Source organism: Diabrotica virgifera, chromosome 1, assembly GCF_917563875.1.
Source record: "Diabrotica virgifera virgifera chromosome 1, PGI_DIABVI_V3a".
Classification (NCBI taxonomy): Eukaryota; Metazoa; Arthropoda; class Insecta; order Coleoptera; family Chrysomelidae; genus Diabrotica; species Diabrotica virgifera.
The window spans coordinates 278,551,924-278,570,648 of NC_065443.1; the positions used below are offsets into that span (position 1 = coordinate 278,551,924).

The 18,725-nt window shown below is 31.3% G+C and overlaps 1 protein-coding gene across 4 annotated transcripts in view; it reads left to right on the forward strand.

The window, feature by feature from the left end:
- LOC114333889 (lipid droplet localized protein) overlaps window positions 1-18,467 on the forward strand; it is a 95,772-nt gene extending 77,305 nt beyond the window's left edge. For all 4 annotated transcript variants that reach the window (XM_050642036.1, XM_050642037.1, XM_050642038.1 and 1 more), the window contains exons 5-7: window positions 11,426-11,663; window positions 16,443-16,705; window positions 18,322-18,467. In XM_050642036.1, the coding sequence (XP_050497993.1) occupies window positions 11,426-11,663; window positions 16,443-16,705; window positions 18,322-18,427 (607 nt within the window). In that variant the 3' untranslated portion in view covers window positions 18,428-18,467. The remainder of the gene's footprint in view (window positions 1-11,425; window positions 11,664-16,442; window positions 16,706-18,321) is intronic.
- Window positions 18,468-18,725: the final 258 nt, after the last annotated feature.

Consider the following 18,725-nt stretch of genomic DNA (forward strand, 5'->3'; position numbering starts at 1 on the left):
AAAAATGCTCGCTTTCTTAGGCCTATAGCCAACATTTTTTCTCTTCAAATACGCGATCAAAGTTGAAAACTTGGAAATATCAATGCCATCATAAAGAAAAACGGTGGATTTAATCATTGAATATTCTGCCCAGAGGCTTCCAGGAGCTTTCAACTGCATATGTCTTTGAACAAAATATGCCAATAGAGTCTTTTCTTCGATTCTTAAATTCTTGCCTTCGCACCATTTTTTAAAACTTTGGTAGGTATTTTGATAACGGATTTTGGATTTTTCGGGAATAATTGCGGAACACCCTTCTTCCCAAGCCCGTTCAATTTCTTCAAATTCACTTTCGCTCATATTTTAATTTATAATAATCAAAATTGTACTTAAAATTATTGACAACTAAATAAAAACTCAATTCTCCATTGTTGTTATGCACCCTAGTTACTACCTAACAACCAAAGTATCTATCTTGATAAAATGAATGAAACTAGTCAATATGACGAAAATGTTTAATTTTATAATTTATAATGGTATCAATCGTGCAAAAAACATTATAAGCATGTCGAACGTTAAGGGTAACCGATCTCAGACAATAATTGGAGTCGTCGCTCCGCTCCTCCTTCAAACAATTGTCTTCGATCGGTATAAAACCCTTACCATTCTCCATACTTAATATACTATTTATTTATTCTAATGGACTTTCGGCCCTCGATAATAATTTAGTTTTTCATTCTGCGTTTAAATTTTTTTTTAACGGAGCGTTTTTTTTATTTTTTTTTAAGTATCACCACGGACACCATGTCCGTGGTGATATTTTCCAAATCGAACATTCGCTATCTTTGTCATACAACGCACTGAGTCAAATAGAATATGATGACAAGGCAGTGACAATTTTAAATATTTGACTTGGCATCGGGAATATTTTGAGTTGTTGATTAAATAATATTGATAGTGTATTTGATAAATAATTGATTTAAGACGTGAACTTAAGAAAAAGTTAATTGTTTGTTATTTATGGACGATCCAAGCAGAGAATTGACCAGAATATATTCTGTGATCCAAGTATTTTGTTGTTAAAGATGTTTAAAATTTTAAGCGTTCCATAGTAGTAATATATTATTAAAAAATCACTTTAACACTTTTTCGCTTTTCTCGATTGAGTATTAGTTTTTGCTGTACAGTATATAAATTATTACAATCACTGAATACAGAATTAGTGAAAAAATTATCATACTTATTAACTGAATTAATAATTTGCAATTATACAAGTAACAGTTATCCAAGAACATTCAAAAGCCATCTCATTAAAGTTAATGATCAGTGTAAATTAGTAATGTTTACAGATCCATACCAGTGAGAATTTTACTACACGTAATTTGCCGTGTAAAGACAGAAAAAGTAGGGACAGCCCTAAAATATTTGCGAATTATGTACCGATGCGCGATGGCCTTAAGTATGTGTTATTTAATTTGGTGTTATTACTCAGAGTGCACGTGTAGTATTCTAATACGTAGACAAATCTAGAAATAATATCCTAAGTCTTTCTAATAGGCCTGGATCCCGTGTACCAAAAAAAAGTTTATTAATAGCAAGCTGAAAATGTTTTAATAGCTTAACGGTATCTAGTCGGACAAACTTTGATGTACGAGAACACTGAAACAGGAGAAGTTTTACTTGTCGAACAGGTTACAGGTTTCGAACGTCAGTCTACGAAAATGTCCCATGTGTTTTGTCGGACAGAACTTCCAATTGATTTGTTACCCTTTCATTAAACTCTCATATCATGCAAAAATCAGACTGCTATTTATCACCAACATAATTCCTGTCATTTGACATGTTCTACGTGTCGGAATTATCAAAATGCCCAACATATTTGTCGGATAAACATTTTAATATTGTATTATAAAATTTGCTATTGAATAAACTTAAAAATAATCTGCTAGTTTTCGCAATCATAAACTTGTCAGGATGACAAGTTCCACAATTAAGAGTAAACAGTAGCGATCAACAGGTAGCAACAAAATATAACTTCGGGAGATAGTATCATAAACTTTGGCAACAGTGGTAATCTTGGCATTATCTAAGATTAATATTTTGACAATATCATAGTCGCGCTAAATGAAAGTAATAGAAAACGATTTTATTATTAATAAATATATATTTATAAAAATAAACCAAAATGGGTGAAAATTTTATGTTAAGATAGGTACTTAGAAAGGTATTTGCATGAAATATCTAATAATAAAACAATAATAAATAATCATTTTTTGTTGTGAAGCGAAACAAATTTCGATTTTCGCATAAGTTTGGCACGGTTTTTAATGGACTTTTTCTTGAAAGGTTTCACTTTATTTTTCGTTTGATTTACTTTTTCCATTTTGTTAAACTATTGATAATATTTTTAGAATAAAAAATCCTCCTAAAACTTTATATACTCGCATTAGAATTCGAAATATTTTTACGTAAAATATACTTACCTACCTACATATAACTTAAACTCACAATTAACAACAATCTATTCTTTCAAAGAGGCCAACAACTTATACAACAACAAATATTTAATAAATTAACTATCAATAAACACTACTTTCCTATGAAACAACAATAACGAATTCTTAAATTAACACACTACTTCACTGAACAGATATCGATAAAGATGACAGAACAGATTAGAGAAAATCTGACGCAGGTTTGTCAAAATGACAGTGATAATTTTCTATGTTGCCTAATCAGTTATTTAGTTATAATATGTTCGATTTTTTATTAGAAATAAAAAAATTTAGTAGTTCCAAGATTACACAAAATCTAGGCATGGGATAAAAAAGTTTATTTGAAGAAAGTTTTTTTTCTTCTTAATTGCGGTACAGGCTCCTTTTTTCAATATTTTATTTAGTTATAGAGAAATTTCCACGTACTAACATACTTCTGAAATTGGGCTCTGTACCGCCATTCTTTATTATACAGGGTGAGTCATGAGGAACTGTACATACTCCTACCTCGGATGGAGGCCCCTATGGGGAATAACGAATGACCATTAAAAAGTGTCTGCTCCCATTGTTTAATAATATACAGGGCGAGTTTCGCATTTTGACAGAAATTTGTATTCGTCATAATTTTTGAACAGTCAGATCGATGTGTCTCTTATTTTGGTCAATCGTTACACTATTACCACCTAATCAACTGATTTATTCAAACTAGAAAAAAATCAGGTCCGGCTTTAAAAAAATTAGTTCGTTTGGACCTTAGAAAAAATTTCACACTGTATACGCTTTTTGAAAACTCTAATATGAATTTTACAAATTAGGCAAATAGGCAATTAAAATGGCATATTTATTTTTTTCCGCACACGATTGCTTAATTTTTTATAAAAAAATCAAATTTGACTATGAATAATTAGAAAGTTTAGTAAAGTGAACCATAGATTTAAAAAAACTTACTTTTATTACCAAAATTAATTTTTTTTGATCAAATATTTAATTTATGTTACCACTCAATCAACTGATTTATTCAAACTAGAAAAAAATCAGGCCCGGATTTAAAAAATAAGTTCGTTTTGGTCTTACAAAAAATTTCACCCTGTATACGCTTTTTGAAAACTCTAATACGAATTTTACAAATTAGACAAATAGGCAATTAAAATGGCATATTTATTTATTCCCCACACGATTACTTAATTTTTTATTAAAAAAATTATATTTGACTATGAATAATTAAAAGTTTGAACCATAGATTTAAAAAATAGTATATTATTCAACGAGCATGTAATAGCCATTACATGCGAGTAGAATACTATACTTTTTCTACGACCTTTTTTTATTTTAATTAGTAAAAAATTTAATTATCTACTCGAGATTTAAATTATAATAATTTACAAAAATACCTAAATGCTATTTACCCCTAGTACGTGGCTGAATAATTGGTTGCCTACTGTTACTAAATTCTTATTTATTGTAAAAATACAACTAGAAATACTTAATATAAGATCTATTCATTTCCGAAAAATTATAAGCTTAAATTTGTACCTATACTGTCAGTGAATCTAAGAAATGGCTGTTGTCGGTGGACGTATTTCATATATTATATAGTTATAATGTATATTTACATTTAACTATATACATATATTTATTTATTAAGCTCAACAGGCCGTGAAGGCCTAGGGCTGAAAGATTTAATTTTTCCTTACAATTACTATTACATATTTATATATAATGCTATATCCTATACTACTATAATATATACAATATTACATTTGTTTGTATAAAACACTTAATACTACACTTAACATTATAGTCTTTCCATACATTTCTTCACCACTTCCTTCCATTGTTTTCTGTCCAAAGCTTTTTCTTTCCAGTTTACAATATTACTCTGTTTTAAGTCTTCATATACGCTGTCCTTCCATCTCCTTCTTGGTCTTCCTATTCTTCTTTTTTGTATTGGCTTACGTAATAGAACCATTTTTGGCATTCTCGCCTTTCCCATTCTTTCTATGTGTCCTAAGTATCGGATTCTCTGTGCTTTGATTGCCGTCGTTTAAGTATTAACTATATACATATAATATAATAATATAACTTATAACTATACATAATATGTTATAACATATTTAACACAATATAACTTGAAAATCACACAATATTAGTTATAAATTCCAATTAATATAAACAAAATGCGCTAATGTCACTGTCACTAAATTAAATGATAAACGTCAAAATTTTTAGTAAACAAGACATAAACGTAAAAAATATACTGACATTGTTAGAGTTAAAATTCCTTTAAACATTTTTCGAAGTTAATTATTGGTATCAATTACAATAAATATTGTATTAAATAAAAAAGTTTAAATAATTTTATTTGCAGTTTATATACGATTAATATTAAAAGTGGCATGCGCCACTTGAATCTAACTTCAGCCCGTGAGTAATGACCCGTGAGTAACTTCAGCCCGTGAGTAATGAATTATTATTCACGGGTACAGTAATGGGTGCTATTTTCTATGAAAAAATAGCGAATAATGAGCATGTTATTAAATGGTCGTAGAAAAACTTACTTTTATTACAAAAATGAATTTTTTTTTAACAAATATTTAATTTATGTTACCACCCAATCAACTGGTTTATTCAAACTTGAAAAAAATCAGGCCCGGAGTTAAAAAAATAGTTCGTTTGGGTCTTAGAAAAAATTTCACCATGTATACGTTTTTTAGAAACTCTAATATGAATTTTACAAATAAGACAAATAGACAATTCAAATGACATACTTTTTTCCTCACACGATTACTTAATTTTTTATTAAAAAATCAAATTTGACTATGCATAAAAAGTTTGGCAAAGTTTTTGTATAGATTTAAAAAAATTAACTTTTTTTACAAAAATTAATTTACAAAAACAACGTTTTTCTTAAAGTTAAAAGTTTTACCATTTTTTTTTCTATGACACGTCTAGATCTAAAACTCCCCATTACACTTCTTTTGGACTTTATAGTTTAACATTCATAGACGTGATCAAATAGATAAATTTTAAATTTTTTCACTTAATTTTTGCGATTTAACTTTGCAATTCACGAATCTGCACCTTTTATTTTTAAAAATTCATAACTTTTACGAGAAGAAGACTGAAAGTCTACAACAGGGGTGGCCAACCTTTTTAAGTCGAGTGCCAATATGAGAACAAAAAAAATTTGGCGTGCCACTAAAATTTTTCGACATACTAATATGGATACTATATATTAATAATATACGGTACAATAAGTATTTCTTATGTAAATTCCACATTTTTCCGTTTAGTCAAGATAGTGGAGGTTTAAAAAATAACGTAATAAGTAAAACATAACAACAAACTTACTTTATTGTTAATAAAAATAAAATAAAAACGTTAAACAAAAAAACTTAAATATTTTCTTATTATCTAAAATTCAAATTATTAAACAGTTACTTATTTAATGTGGTATTTGAACTTGTATTTTTTTAATTAACTCATCTATATTGGGATTAATTTCGGAACTAGCCAACAGAATTAGATTTTTTAAATGCATGTCAGTTAATCGTGACCGATATTTTGATTTTATTATGTTCATAATAGAGAACATTTGCTCACAAACGTACGTTGAACCAAATCCACAACAATATCTCAGAGCTAACTCGCGTAAATTAGGAAAATTGTTTGCTGGTACAAATTTCCAAAATTCAATATAATTGGGATCAGTAACAGTTGAAATAATTTCCCTATATTTGGTTTTTAGTATAGTGTGGTTCTGTAAATCAATAATTTCGATCTGTATTTCAGCTGAGTAACAATTGATATCTTGCAGAGAAATAGAAAAAGGATTTATGAAAAGGTCAACATTCATTTTGTCTTTTTGAAAATCTTCAAACCGGGTATTGAATGAACCTAGCAAAATAGATATAAGGTTTTTAAATCTGTCATAATTTGGAGTTCTACTGACCTTGTTGGCTAATTCCTGCATTAATGTGAAATGTGTCAATCTCTGTTCTCCAAAATCGTTACAAAAAAGCATAAGTTTATTCACAAAAGAAGATATATGACCAACTAGAGTAGGAAAAATACAATTTTTTCCCTGTAATCTTAAATTTAATTGATTTAAATGTCTCATAATATCAGTGAGAAAAGCTAAATCCCAAAGCCAATCTTTACCATTAAGTAACGAGCACTCACTGGGTAGTTCATTGTTTTCTTGCAAATATTTTAAGACGCACTCCTTCAAGTTCCAAAACCTTTCGAGTGCATTTCCTTTGGAGAGCCAGCGCACACTGCAATGGAGAAGTAACTCTCCATCTTGCTCCGTTTCTTCCGCGAACAGTTCTCGAAATTGTCGTCGATTCAATGCCCGAGCTCGTATTTTGTTAATGCAGCGTGTTACAGGGTCAACAACAGATGACATGTTTAGGTCCTTGGCACAAAGAGCTTCCTGGTGAATAATACAATGGTACTTAAAAACTTTTCTTCCCAAATAGTTTTCCAGTAATGTAACAAACCCTTTTAGTCTACCAACCATGCAAGGAGCTCCATCTGTACAAACACTATCTAATTTTGACCATTCAACTTTATTGACTTCGATTACGTTTTTAAGCTGTTGAAAAATGTCCTCTCCTGTTGTTGTGACTAGTTGGCGCAAATCCAGAAGCTCTTCGGCATTTTCAAAATTATCATTGGTATAACGGACAAAAATGCTTAACTGCGCATTTTCTGTGTTATCACAACTTTCATCCAACGCTAAAGAAAAGAATTTGCATCTATACGGCGCATGACTGTATTTCGGGATAATGCAATATTATCGACCATATTTTTGATCTTTACATCTCCCACATTTTTAGCAAATATTGCCAGACTATTTTTAATTATCTCCTCTCCATCAGAGTAGGCTTTTTTCTTCCGGGCTAACAGCAGAGAAAGTTCATATGATGTTTTAACCATAGTTTCCATTTCATCACTTCTCTTCTGAAACAGTGACTGTTGGCTGGCTAGGGTTTTCTTTTTTTTTTCAATAAAGTCGGCTCGCAAATGTGAACCAATAGGATATTTGTTGCTGAAGTCCTTATGCAGTTGTTTATAATGTCGTTCCAGGTTAAATTTTTTCGGAACTGCTACAGACAATCCACATATCAAACAAACAGGCTTTGAAGTATTACGATTAGTAAATAAAAATTGTTCTTCCCAAGCAGGTTGAAAATCGCGAATTGCAATATCATCTTCGTATTTTCGTTTTGAAGTCGAAGGCTTACTAGTGGACATATCGAACAAATACTTTTAAAATTTTAAAGAAACAATGCGCGATGACAAAATGTGCACATACAACGGGGCAGTTTAAAATAAACTAAGCAAGGGTAACGCAGTCCTATTGCACATTACGACAGCTAGGATCACGTGCACCAATCGCAGCAATATCGCTCGCCAGAGGATGCAATGATGTCGCATCTATCGTAACTTCCGTAAACCTACCAAGTTTCTTCTTATTATTTTTTGTTTTTCAAGTTTTAATTTTTTTGAAAGTTTTTTAATCCAAAACGCTACGCGTGCCACTGATAGGACTCAATCGTGCCACAGAGTGGCACGCGTGCCGCGTATTGGCCATCCCTGGTCTACAACAATTTTCATAGTCTTCACAATGGTAAGAGATATGTGCTGTAAAAATTTCAGAAAAAGAAATATTAAAATGGAACAGAGTTGTAGCGAGTTAAACCGTGATTTCATTTTTTTTTTCATTTTTAGGTTAAAATTCCGATTTTGACAAATTTGTTTTTTTAATAAAAAATTAAGTAATCGTGTGCGGAAAAAATAAATATGCCATTTTAATTGCCTATTTGTCTAATTTGTAAAATTCATGTTAGAGTTTTCAAAAAGCGTATACAGGGTGAAATTTTTTCTAAGACCAAAACGAACTATTTTTTTAAATCCGGGCCTGATTTTTTTCTAGTTTGAATAAATCAGTTGATTGGATGGTAACAAAATAAAAAAATATGAAAAATTTTTTTTTAAGAAACGCTTTTCTTTATTTACGAGTGACTAAAATTAAAAATATAAAAAAATCAACTAAAAAGCAAAAAATAAAAAAAATTAAAAATCTAACACATTCGTCAAAGAAAAGCGTGGCGCGTCTTTATCGAATAAATAGTTTTCGCCCCATGCTTTTCTTTAACGAATGTGTTAGATTTTCTCAATTTTTTTTTATTTTTTGCTTTTTAGTTGATTTTTTTATATTTTTAATTTTAGTCACTCGTAACTAAAGAAAAGCGTTTCTTAAAAAAATTTGTTTTCATATTTTTTTATTTTTTATTTACTTTTTAGTCTTACACTTTTCAAACATTAAAATATATCGTCATGTTTATTAAAATATGTATATAGACAAGGCGAAAACGGCGGGTTCGTTGGGAAAAACATTCCCATGAGATTTTTTTGCATAATTACATTCGTGAGACATCCCAGAATAAGGTTCAAGAAGTCGCCCACGTGAAAAGTGGGCCAAATTTTTTTTAACAATTTTTTTTAATCAAATTGCAGAAATCAATATTTTTGGCCCGGACAATTTTTTTGTAGGTTTTTTGGACCATTCTGGATAAAAAAGATCTCTTATAATTTTTCTCTAAAATTGATCGTTTTCGAGTAATCAGCAATTTAAAATTGAAAAAAATGAAAAATGGCGATTTTCAAGGCTTAATAACTCGGTTAAAAGTTATTATTATGAAAGTCAGAAAGCGACTAAATCAAAGTTTAATGTCCCCCCTACAAGATCCCGAAGAAATTTTTGTCATTATTTTATAACCAAGCTGTTATTTTTAAGTAATAATATTGAGCGCCATGCACGCCGTAAATATGAGTGCAAGTAAGATGCACAATTGGACTGCCGGAGTGGCATCTCTCTCGCACTCAGCATTTACGAGCGGCTACCACGTGCATGGCGCTCAATATTATTACTTAAAAATAGCAGCTTAGTAATAAAATAATGACAAAAATTTCTTCGGGATCTTGTAGGGGGGGGGGGGGGCATTAAACTTTGATTTAGTCACTTTCTGACTTTCATAATGATAACTTTTAACCGAGTTATTAAGTCTTGAAAATCGCCATTTTTCGATTTTTTCAATTTTAAATTGCTTATATCTCGAAAACGATCAACTTTAGAGAAAAATTATGAGAGACCTTTTTTATCCAGAATGGTCCAAAAAACCTACAAAAAAATTATACGGTCCAAAAATAATTGATTTTTGCAATTTGATTAAAAAAAATTGTTAAAAAAAATTTGGCCCACTTTTCACGTGGGCGACTTCTTGAACCTTATTCTGGGATGTCTAACGAATGTAATTATGCAAAAAAATCTCATGGGAATATTTTTCCCAAAGAACCCGCCGTTTTCGCCTTGTCTAATAGGTAAAACATATTATGATGTACTAACGTGAAAAGTAGTCGGAATCGGCAAAAAATTTGAAACTTTATTGTTTATTTATGAAGCATAACGTTAACAATTAACGTAAAAAGTGAAATTATGTATAGTTCATATCATTAGCTATAATTTTGTAAAAGTTTCAAGTTTTTTACATTGTATAAAACAAGAGAATTTAAGCATTTTCCATTAAAACAGTCTTTTTTTTACGTAAACAATTAATAAACATAAAATTTTTATTTGTTATTGACTATTCGTGTATTGTTCCCACGAATGCATATGTCTGCAAATTTTCATTCATTTGCATTGGGGAAAAGGCAGTCAAATTAACGTCTAAAGATTTGACGCAAACTATTGAACTAAATAAAAGCGTTTAATAAATTAAATATTTGTTCAAAACAAAATTAATTTTTGTAATAAAAGTTAATTTTTTTAAATCTATGGTTCACTTTACCAAACTTTTAATTCATAGTCAAATTTGATTTTTTTTTTTAAATTAAGGAATCGTGTGCGGAAAAAAATAAATGTGCCATTTTAATTTCCTATTTGTCTAATTTGTAAAATTTATATTAGAGTTTTCAAAAAGCGTATACAGGGTGAAATTTTTTCTAAGACGCAAACGAACTAAATTTTTAAAGCCGGACCTGATTTTTTTCTAGTTTGAATAAATCAGTTGATTAGGTGGAATAGTGTAACGATTGGCCAAAATAAGAGACACATCGATCTGACCGTTCAAAAATTATGACGAATACAAATTTATGTCAAAATGCGAAACTCGCCCTGTATATTGTTAAACAATGGGAGCAGACACTTTTTAATGGTCATTTGTTATTCCCCATAGGAGCCTCTATACGAGGTAGGAGTATGTACAGTTCCTCATGACTCACCCTGTATTACAAATATGTGTGCCAAATATCTCGACAAAATATTCAAAATTAGAGCCGCAATCTTCGAACGCGTTTGTTGCTACCTGTTGATCGCTACCATCGCTACTGTAGCCTCTTAAAATCACATTCCACAATTAAAACTTTCCCTTTTCCAGTATTCCCATACACCAAATTTTGTCCGACTAGACACCGTTTTTTGGTATGCCGGATCCAGGCCTCTCAATGAAATTTGATGGCTTTTAAAAGGTATTTATTGCGGATTTTTTGACATAAAATTAGGAATTGTATATTCATCATTGGTGTGCATACGGGTAATGGTCAGATTTTTTTCTGAAGAAAAGCCATTGAGATATTTCAAATTAAAAATAATTTTTTAATTCTTCGTTTAATTTGTAATAAAAACTTCTTGCTTTTTTGATATAAGGCGACGTTTTATGAAAAAAAAAATATAAACGCGTATTTTTCCTTTCTTTAATCTCTTAGAATTACATATATGTATATAATATAAGTTGTGAAACTGTTTTTATTGTTGCGAGTGTATTATGGTAATATATCGTGTGTACTACAGATTTCACCAAGAATTATTTTTGTGATAATTGCATGAACTGCACAAGCAGTAAGTAATAGAATTATATAAACTAAAATGAAAACATTTCTTTTAGGATCCGTCCATTCTATTCGGAGGTAACTAAGGGTTGGGTGATGCCCTTTGCAGGACACGATAGAAAGATAATGCAAGAGACTCAAAAGTATTTCTATGAAAAAGAATCGCAAAGACCAATTAATGGTCAAGTACTGATGTCCGTTACGAGTATCTTTACATTGATTTATATTAATATTGTATTGTTAACGCTATTTGCTTTAGCTCAATTTTCCTTCACAAGAAATTGGTTGATAGAAGTAAGTTCATAACTTTTTGATTATTAACCTAATAGTTAGTGTGCAGATCTTGTTCTAATCTCACGCTTATAACCCACATAACAATTTCATGTTCTTAGTAGATTCATAGAACATACTTTTCAGAAAAAGTATATACTGAGAATATGCGTAATTACCATTGCGAATGTGCAGAGCACATACTGAGTATATACTACATTACAGTACTTAAACGTTCTATGTATATACTTAGAATGTACTACCGTACTTCTTTTCAGTATATACCAAGAATGTTCTTTTTAGAACATTCCAAGGACGTGCTATAAACCTTCTATGTGTATACTTAGAACATACTACCGCACATCTTTTTAGTTTATACCAAGAAGGTACTTTTTAGAATATTCCAAGGAAGTGCTATAAACCTTCTATTTATATACTTAGAACGTACCTACTACCGCACATCTTTGTATGGGAAGAATATATATTTTTAAGAATATTCTAAGAAAGTGCTATCAAGTCCTATATTGCTTAGAAGTATGTTGTCAGCATCACCTAATCTCATCTTAGGTTCTACTGGTTCTACCAACTACTTATTATATTTACATATTTTAATTGCAAATGAGAATGTAGTATAGTACCTACATTCTACAATATTACTTAAAAAGTAAGTACATATTTATAAATTTTAGTCATTTATATAAATCATTATATATTTAGCTAAACTAAACTAATATGCATAAGTAACTAAAATTTATATAATACTTATATGTACTTACCTATTCAATGAGTTACCAAAATAGATTATATTTTATGTATTTTGAAGCACCGCAAACAAAATAAAGATATTACAATAAAGATATTGTATGTATGTTCTTTAGTCCTAGTACTATATCATTCGTCTTCATCCTCAACACTGCATAGATCCATAGATGACACAAATAATGAAATAATGCCTGTTTTCTTTTTCATATTTTACGGTTTTTTCCTATCCCTGATCCATTCAGGTAAGAAATGGTCAGATGGGGGATATGAATGAATGAATGTATGTATTGTGGAATAACATCGGTGGTCAGTGTTGCCAAATGGAGAGAAATTTCCCTTTTTGCGGGAATTTTCTACATAAAAGGTGATAAAAGGAAAAAGTTAACTCAAAAGGTAACTTATCCATTCCAAATTGTAAAATATTAAGAAAAAATCAAAATATTTGAAAATAATTAAACATATCTTCTCAGATTTTGTAAACAGGAGGGAAGTTTTTTTTACAAAAGTGGGAATTTTTAAGGTAAGTTGACGGAAAAAGCTTACTCGACGGTTGACAACGCCAAAGCCTTTGGTTGTGCAGTTTGGCACGTTTTGGTTCTGCGAAATGTACCTAAATTCAAATTCCAAGGATATAAAAATACTCATGACTCATGATAAACTCGAAATGGAATTATGAAAATGAATTTTTAATAGTATCTATGTAAACGTTAATACAATTAATGTTTAAACTTTTTTACCATACAACAATTTTGAAATAAAGTGCGTCCAATACTACCTACATACATAAATTTTATTAATTATTCTAAAATATAACGAAGTTGATAAACTTCCTATACTATATATACATATTATTTTTAAGATATTTTAAAAGTATCTACTTATAAGTATGTGTTAAGAATGTACTTATAAGTATGTGCTAAGAATATTCGATAAAGGTATATTCTAAGAATAGTATCTACTTATAAGTATGTGTTAAGAATGTACTTATAAGTATGTGCTAAGAATATTCGATAAAGGTATATTCTAAGAATAAACTTTTACGAATATTCCGAGTTACTACGTACACGAATGTACTCAGTATATTCGGTACGAGAATATACTTTAAAGTATATGCAAAGAACATGAAATTTAGAATGTTTTTTAAGGTACATGCTATGCTTGTACTACGCATATATTAAACAGAATATACTCCGACGAACGTTGGTAGTATATGCTTAGAACATGATACGAACATCATTGTTATGTGGGAAGATGGGTTGAAGATTTTCTTCGATTGGGAAACTGCTATCACATTTAAAGCACCAGATGCGAAATAATAATCGAACAAATCTGTATTGTTACTCTGTTTTTAAACCAGGAGGAGTAATTCAAATTACCGCATCGTAATGCTGGTTTGTAATTGGAAATTTTGACCCTATTTGCATTTCATAGGTTAATTAAGTTATATCAGCGATTACCCGTGTATTTGACCAGTGTAGGTATCCTTCCTGTTCTGACGTATGGCTCAGAAACATGGACATTAACAAAGGCCGACATAAACAAAATAGAAATAACGCAAAGAAAAATGGAAAGATCCATGTTGGGAATAAAACAAGACAGAAAATCAAACAAATGGATAAGAGAGAAAACAAAAGTAAAAAATGGGAAATGAACATAATATAACAGGATTAATGTGGAGATTTGCGGACCACAACCCAGATAGCACAAGTACGTTTTATGGACATCCAATGGACGTACATCTGTGTACATTGGAACGTCCAATGGACGTCCCGCTAAGGTACAATGGACATCCGATGGACGTCCAACGAATGTCCAGAGTTCACAAAATTGGACGTCCATAGAACGTCCGCTACAAACGTACATTGTACGTTGTATTGGAGCTTTCAGTGTACACCTTATGTACATTCAATGTACGTCTTATGGACATTTGTAGGGCACTTTTCAGAAAGCAATCCAGTATCCATAATTTTGTGAATACATAGCAAAAAGCTTTTATAGGAAATAGTTCCTTATAATACTAAACTTATAGATACTTAAAAATATTACACAAAAGACCTTTTTTATTTCTCTTTACTATAACTTCATTATAATATATACTTTATTATAGGAACTTCATTAATGCACGACTGCACTTGCACGATAAACAGAAAACACAAATATATCACAGGATGTATTTTCATAAAGACGAGATTCAGATAATGACGCCTTAGGAAGCATGCACATTAAAAGAGGTTTAATCTCTGTTCTGTTTCTGTTCCAAACTATTTTTAGAGTCAGTACCGTTGTTGTATATTACAAGCGCGTTTGCCATTCTGTGAATTATCATAAATAAACCATCTTTCAGTATTCCACAACAATTAACAGCGATAATCCCCTAAAAGTACCTGCCTAAACTACACCTTTCACGACCGATAGCGCGAAGAGCGACAACGTTGTCAAGAAGATTCTCATTTAGTTTGTATTGGGACTTAAAATAATAGTCGCGTTTTGTGTAAAATATCCATGGACCACAAATGGATGTCCAATGTACGTTGAAATCAAACGTCCAATGGACGTCCCGTAATGTACGTACATAGTACGTCCAGTTTTGGTCCATGGACGTTTGGACTTTAAATGTACGTTATATGGACGTACATCGGACGTTGTGTGCTATATGGGAATGCGAGACAGGAAGATAATAGATGGAATGTTGAAATACAAAACTGGAGATAGTGGACAGGAAGAAGAGGAAGAGGAAGACCGCAGATGCGATGGAAGGACGATATTGTAAAAGCTGCAGGAACCCACTGGAAAAACGCAGCCAAGGACAGATAGATATGGAAAGATTTGGGGAAAGCCTATGTCCAAAGTTTTGCCATAGCATTCGCTGGCATAGTAAGTTGGTTTATCGTATGGATAAATTTTTGTAAGAAGTTTATCCAATTGTTGCTACGCGTAGGCAGTAAAATAATTTTTACCTTCAAAAGCTAGTCTTACCTACTCAATAGTTGTCCTGCCAACTCATAATAAGCATAGTAGTTAATAATTTGAATGCAGTTAGTATGCATTAATTTAGAATTCAGCGTGTCTGTACGCAATTTATTAGTTTTAGAGTTACAACTCTCACGTATTTATGTTATAACAACTAAGATAGAAACCATCTAGGGTAGACGCCACGTTTGTTTAATTTAGGGCCAATTTCTCATATCGAGTTCAACTCCAGTTTAACCTGAACTTCTAGTAAACGTCAGTTTAAAGTCAAAATCGTCTTTCTCAATTCACGATCAACCGATGGCAGTTTAAACTTGAACGATCCTTGAACGGTGGAATTCGGCCGTTCAAAGATTTCAGAACTCAGTTCAGATGATTCCATGGACTACGCATGCGTTATATTAACACGAACCGCTGTCATAATATAAATATATCCTATTTTATTATATTAAGCCCAACGATAAACGATAACATTATTTTTGTTTTTATAATATTTATTTATAATTATTAAAATGACTATTTGACTATAAATACTTAAATTTAACTTTATTCAAAAACAGCATAAAAATGGTAGTTCAAAATGGCGACAGTTTTTTACCTTTTGCCATCTATTGGCATTTCTCGAAAACTGTAGAACGAGCGCTGACATGAACGGGCAATGAGAAATGCATTTCAAACAAAACCACAGATCACGGGTGAACCTGGTTCAACTGAACCATAGATTAACGCAGGTATGAGAAATCGACCCTTAGAGTGTCTCTCGCTTATTTGTGAAAAAGTATTTTATATCTCCCCATCCATAGGCAGCAATGCATATTATTGATGATTTGTTTCTAGCTAGTTTTTAAATGCCTCTTTAACTTCAAAAATCATTCGTGGCTCCCATTTTCTCTCAGATGTTTTGAGTGAAAAGCAGACCTACTATTATTAAATAACAGCTAATATGCTTGAACTACAGCTAGATATTTTTTCATCTCATCAAAGACAATGTATCAATACGATTTTTATTCTATCAAGCTCAAGCTTTATTTTTATGTACCTACTTTGTAACCACGTTTAATTTTTTTTCAGTATCCCCAAATCTTTTCTTTTGGCTACGTCAAAAAAGAAGAGCATCCTTCTGAAGAAGTCAAAGCAGGCGGTCGCTATCGTCTAACATTGTATGGAGAAGGATGGAAAGAGAAGCTGGCAAATGTAAACGATCAGTACGCTATGCCACCTAACAGGAGCATTTTAGCTCAATTACAATTTGAAAATTTCTACACTTTTACTGTTCTCGGATTAATGTGTGCCGGTATCGCTATTTTGAACGAAAAAGACAAATTGCCGAAAAGGTAAGCAGCTACATTATTTAAACAAACTTCTAAAGTATACTAATATTTATTCTAGTTTTTTAAATACTTTAATTTATTCACAGCAATTTTATACCATTTACCAACAAGATGTAAATTGGAGCTGGAAGGTCAGATAATAGAACAAGTGATGGAGTTTAAATACCTAGGCATCACACTATCTAGCTACGGAAGGCTCTAAACAGAAGTGGAAGATCAAGTGAATAGAGCAAACAGAGCCGCAGGTTGCGTGAATGACACAATATGGAGAAATAAAAATATCGGAAAAAAATGAAAGGCAGAATTTACAAAACGGTCATCAGACCAATAAAGACATACGCGGCAGAAACACGATCCGACACAGAGAGGACAAAATATTGCTCGAAACAGCGGAGATGAAAACCCTTCGAAAAATCGATGGTAAGACTCTATGAGACAGAGCTAGAAGTACAGATATACGACGGAGATGCAAGGTGTATAACATTAATAACTGGGTAAGAAACAGAAGAATACAATGGAATGGCCACATAAGCCGAATGACAACAAATAGGATAGTCAGGACAGCGAGAGACGGTTCCCCAATAGGAAGACGATCAGTGGGAAGACCACGAAAACGATGGAACGAGAACTTACTAGAGGCACTTTGAAAAAACAGACATGTCTATACAAAAAGAAGAAGAAGACAACCATTTTAGTATTATCACACCAATAACAACTGATGAGGTAATCCAAGCAAAAAAATAGCAAAACGTGGCAAAGCAGTATGACCAGATGAGATTTATTCTGATCTATTGAGAATACCTACTGGTCGAAAATATATATCTGTTTTGATGGATCTGTCCAATTGTATAATGTAGAACTGAAATTTCAAAAGAATGACTCATCTCCACATTTATCCCCATTCCAATGAAGTGTCGTCCTACCAATTGTTATGATTACCGACTTATATACCTAATGAGTCATGTATTAAAAGTCTTCTTTTTATAGTTCTGGGATTTCCCATGAAAACCAATGAAAACTCCATGTTTATTCAAGGGTTTTAAGAGCTTATGCGATTTTTTTGCGGGGTTAATCATATTTTTCGAGATAGATACAAATCTTTTAATTTTTTACGTTTGATGTGTTTAAAAAGGGAAACTCAACGTAATTTTAGCCCACCCCTCTCCCCACTAATGTCTAAGACAACCCACAAAATATGTTTTTCATGGCTTCTACGTGTTTTTGCGAGTTTTGGGGTTTTTTGGGGGGTTTAAAGGTGTTTCGCCCAATTTTTTAATATTCTATAGGACTAATTTTCTTCATATTATATTATAACCTATAAAAAACCTTGATTCGATCTATTGGAAGTCTATAAGATGGGGAAAATTCACAAAAACCCCCTAAAACCAGGTTTTCGGGATTTTGAAGATGGCGAACCTTATGGAAAAATCTGAAAAAAATGAGAAATATATATTTTCAGCCATCTCAACAAAAAATGTTTTTTTTTGAAAATGGGCATTTTGTCTATCTTTACGGGGTACCTACACTCTTTACTTTTAGATATTAGTTACAACATTTTTTGCTGTTGCTATTACTTTAACTATTTTGGTTTGCTTTGACTATATTTTTTTTTGTTTTAGTGGTGGTGTATATAGTGCAGGAGCAGCTTTTGGGAAAACGTCTCTTATGAAAATGTTGATAGAGAATGGAACTTCATTCGAAATAAAAAGTGTTAAAGACATATAATAAATTTAAATAAAATATAAATACACATCCGTAACAACTCTATATTATTTTATTTTACTATACCCAATCATTACTATCCCTTGTTTCACTAAATTCTCTCTAATATTTCTGTTCTGATTCCTTCTACCTACAAGGCATCAGAAAAATTATCTAGAGTAGATTGTCAGAATACTCCGAAAATATAATTGCTGATTATCAAAATGGATTCAGACCAAATAGAGCCACTACAGACAACATATTCATACTTAGAACAATACAAGAGAAAGCTTATGAATACGACATAGAACTATATAATATG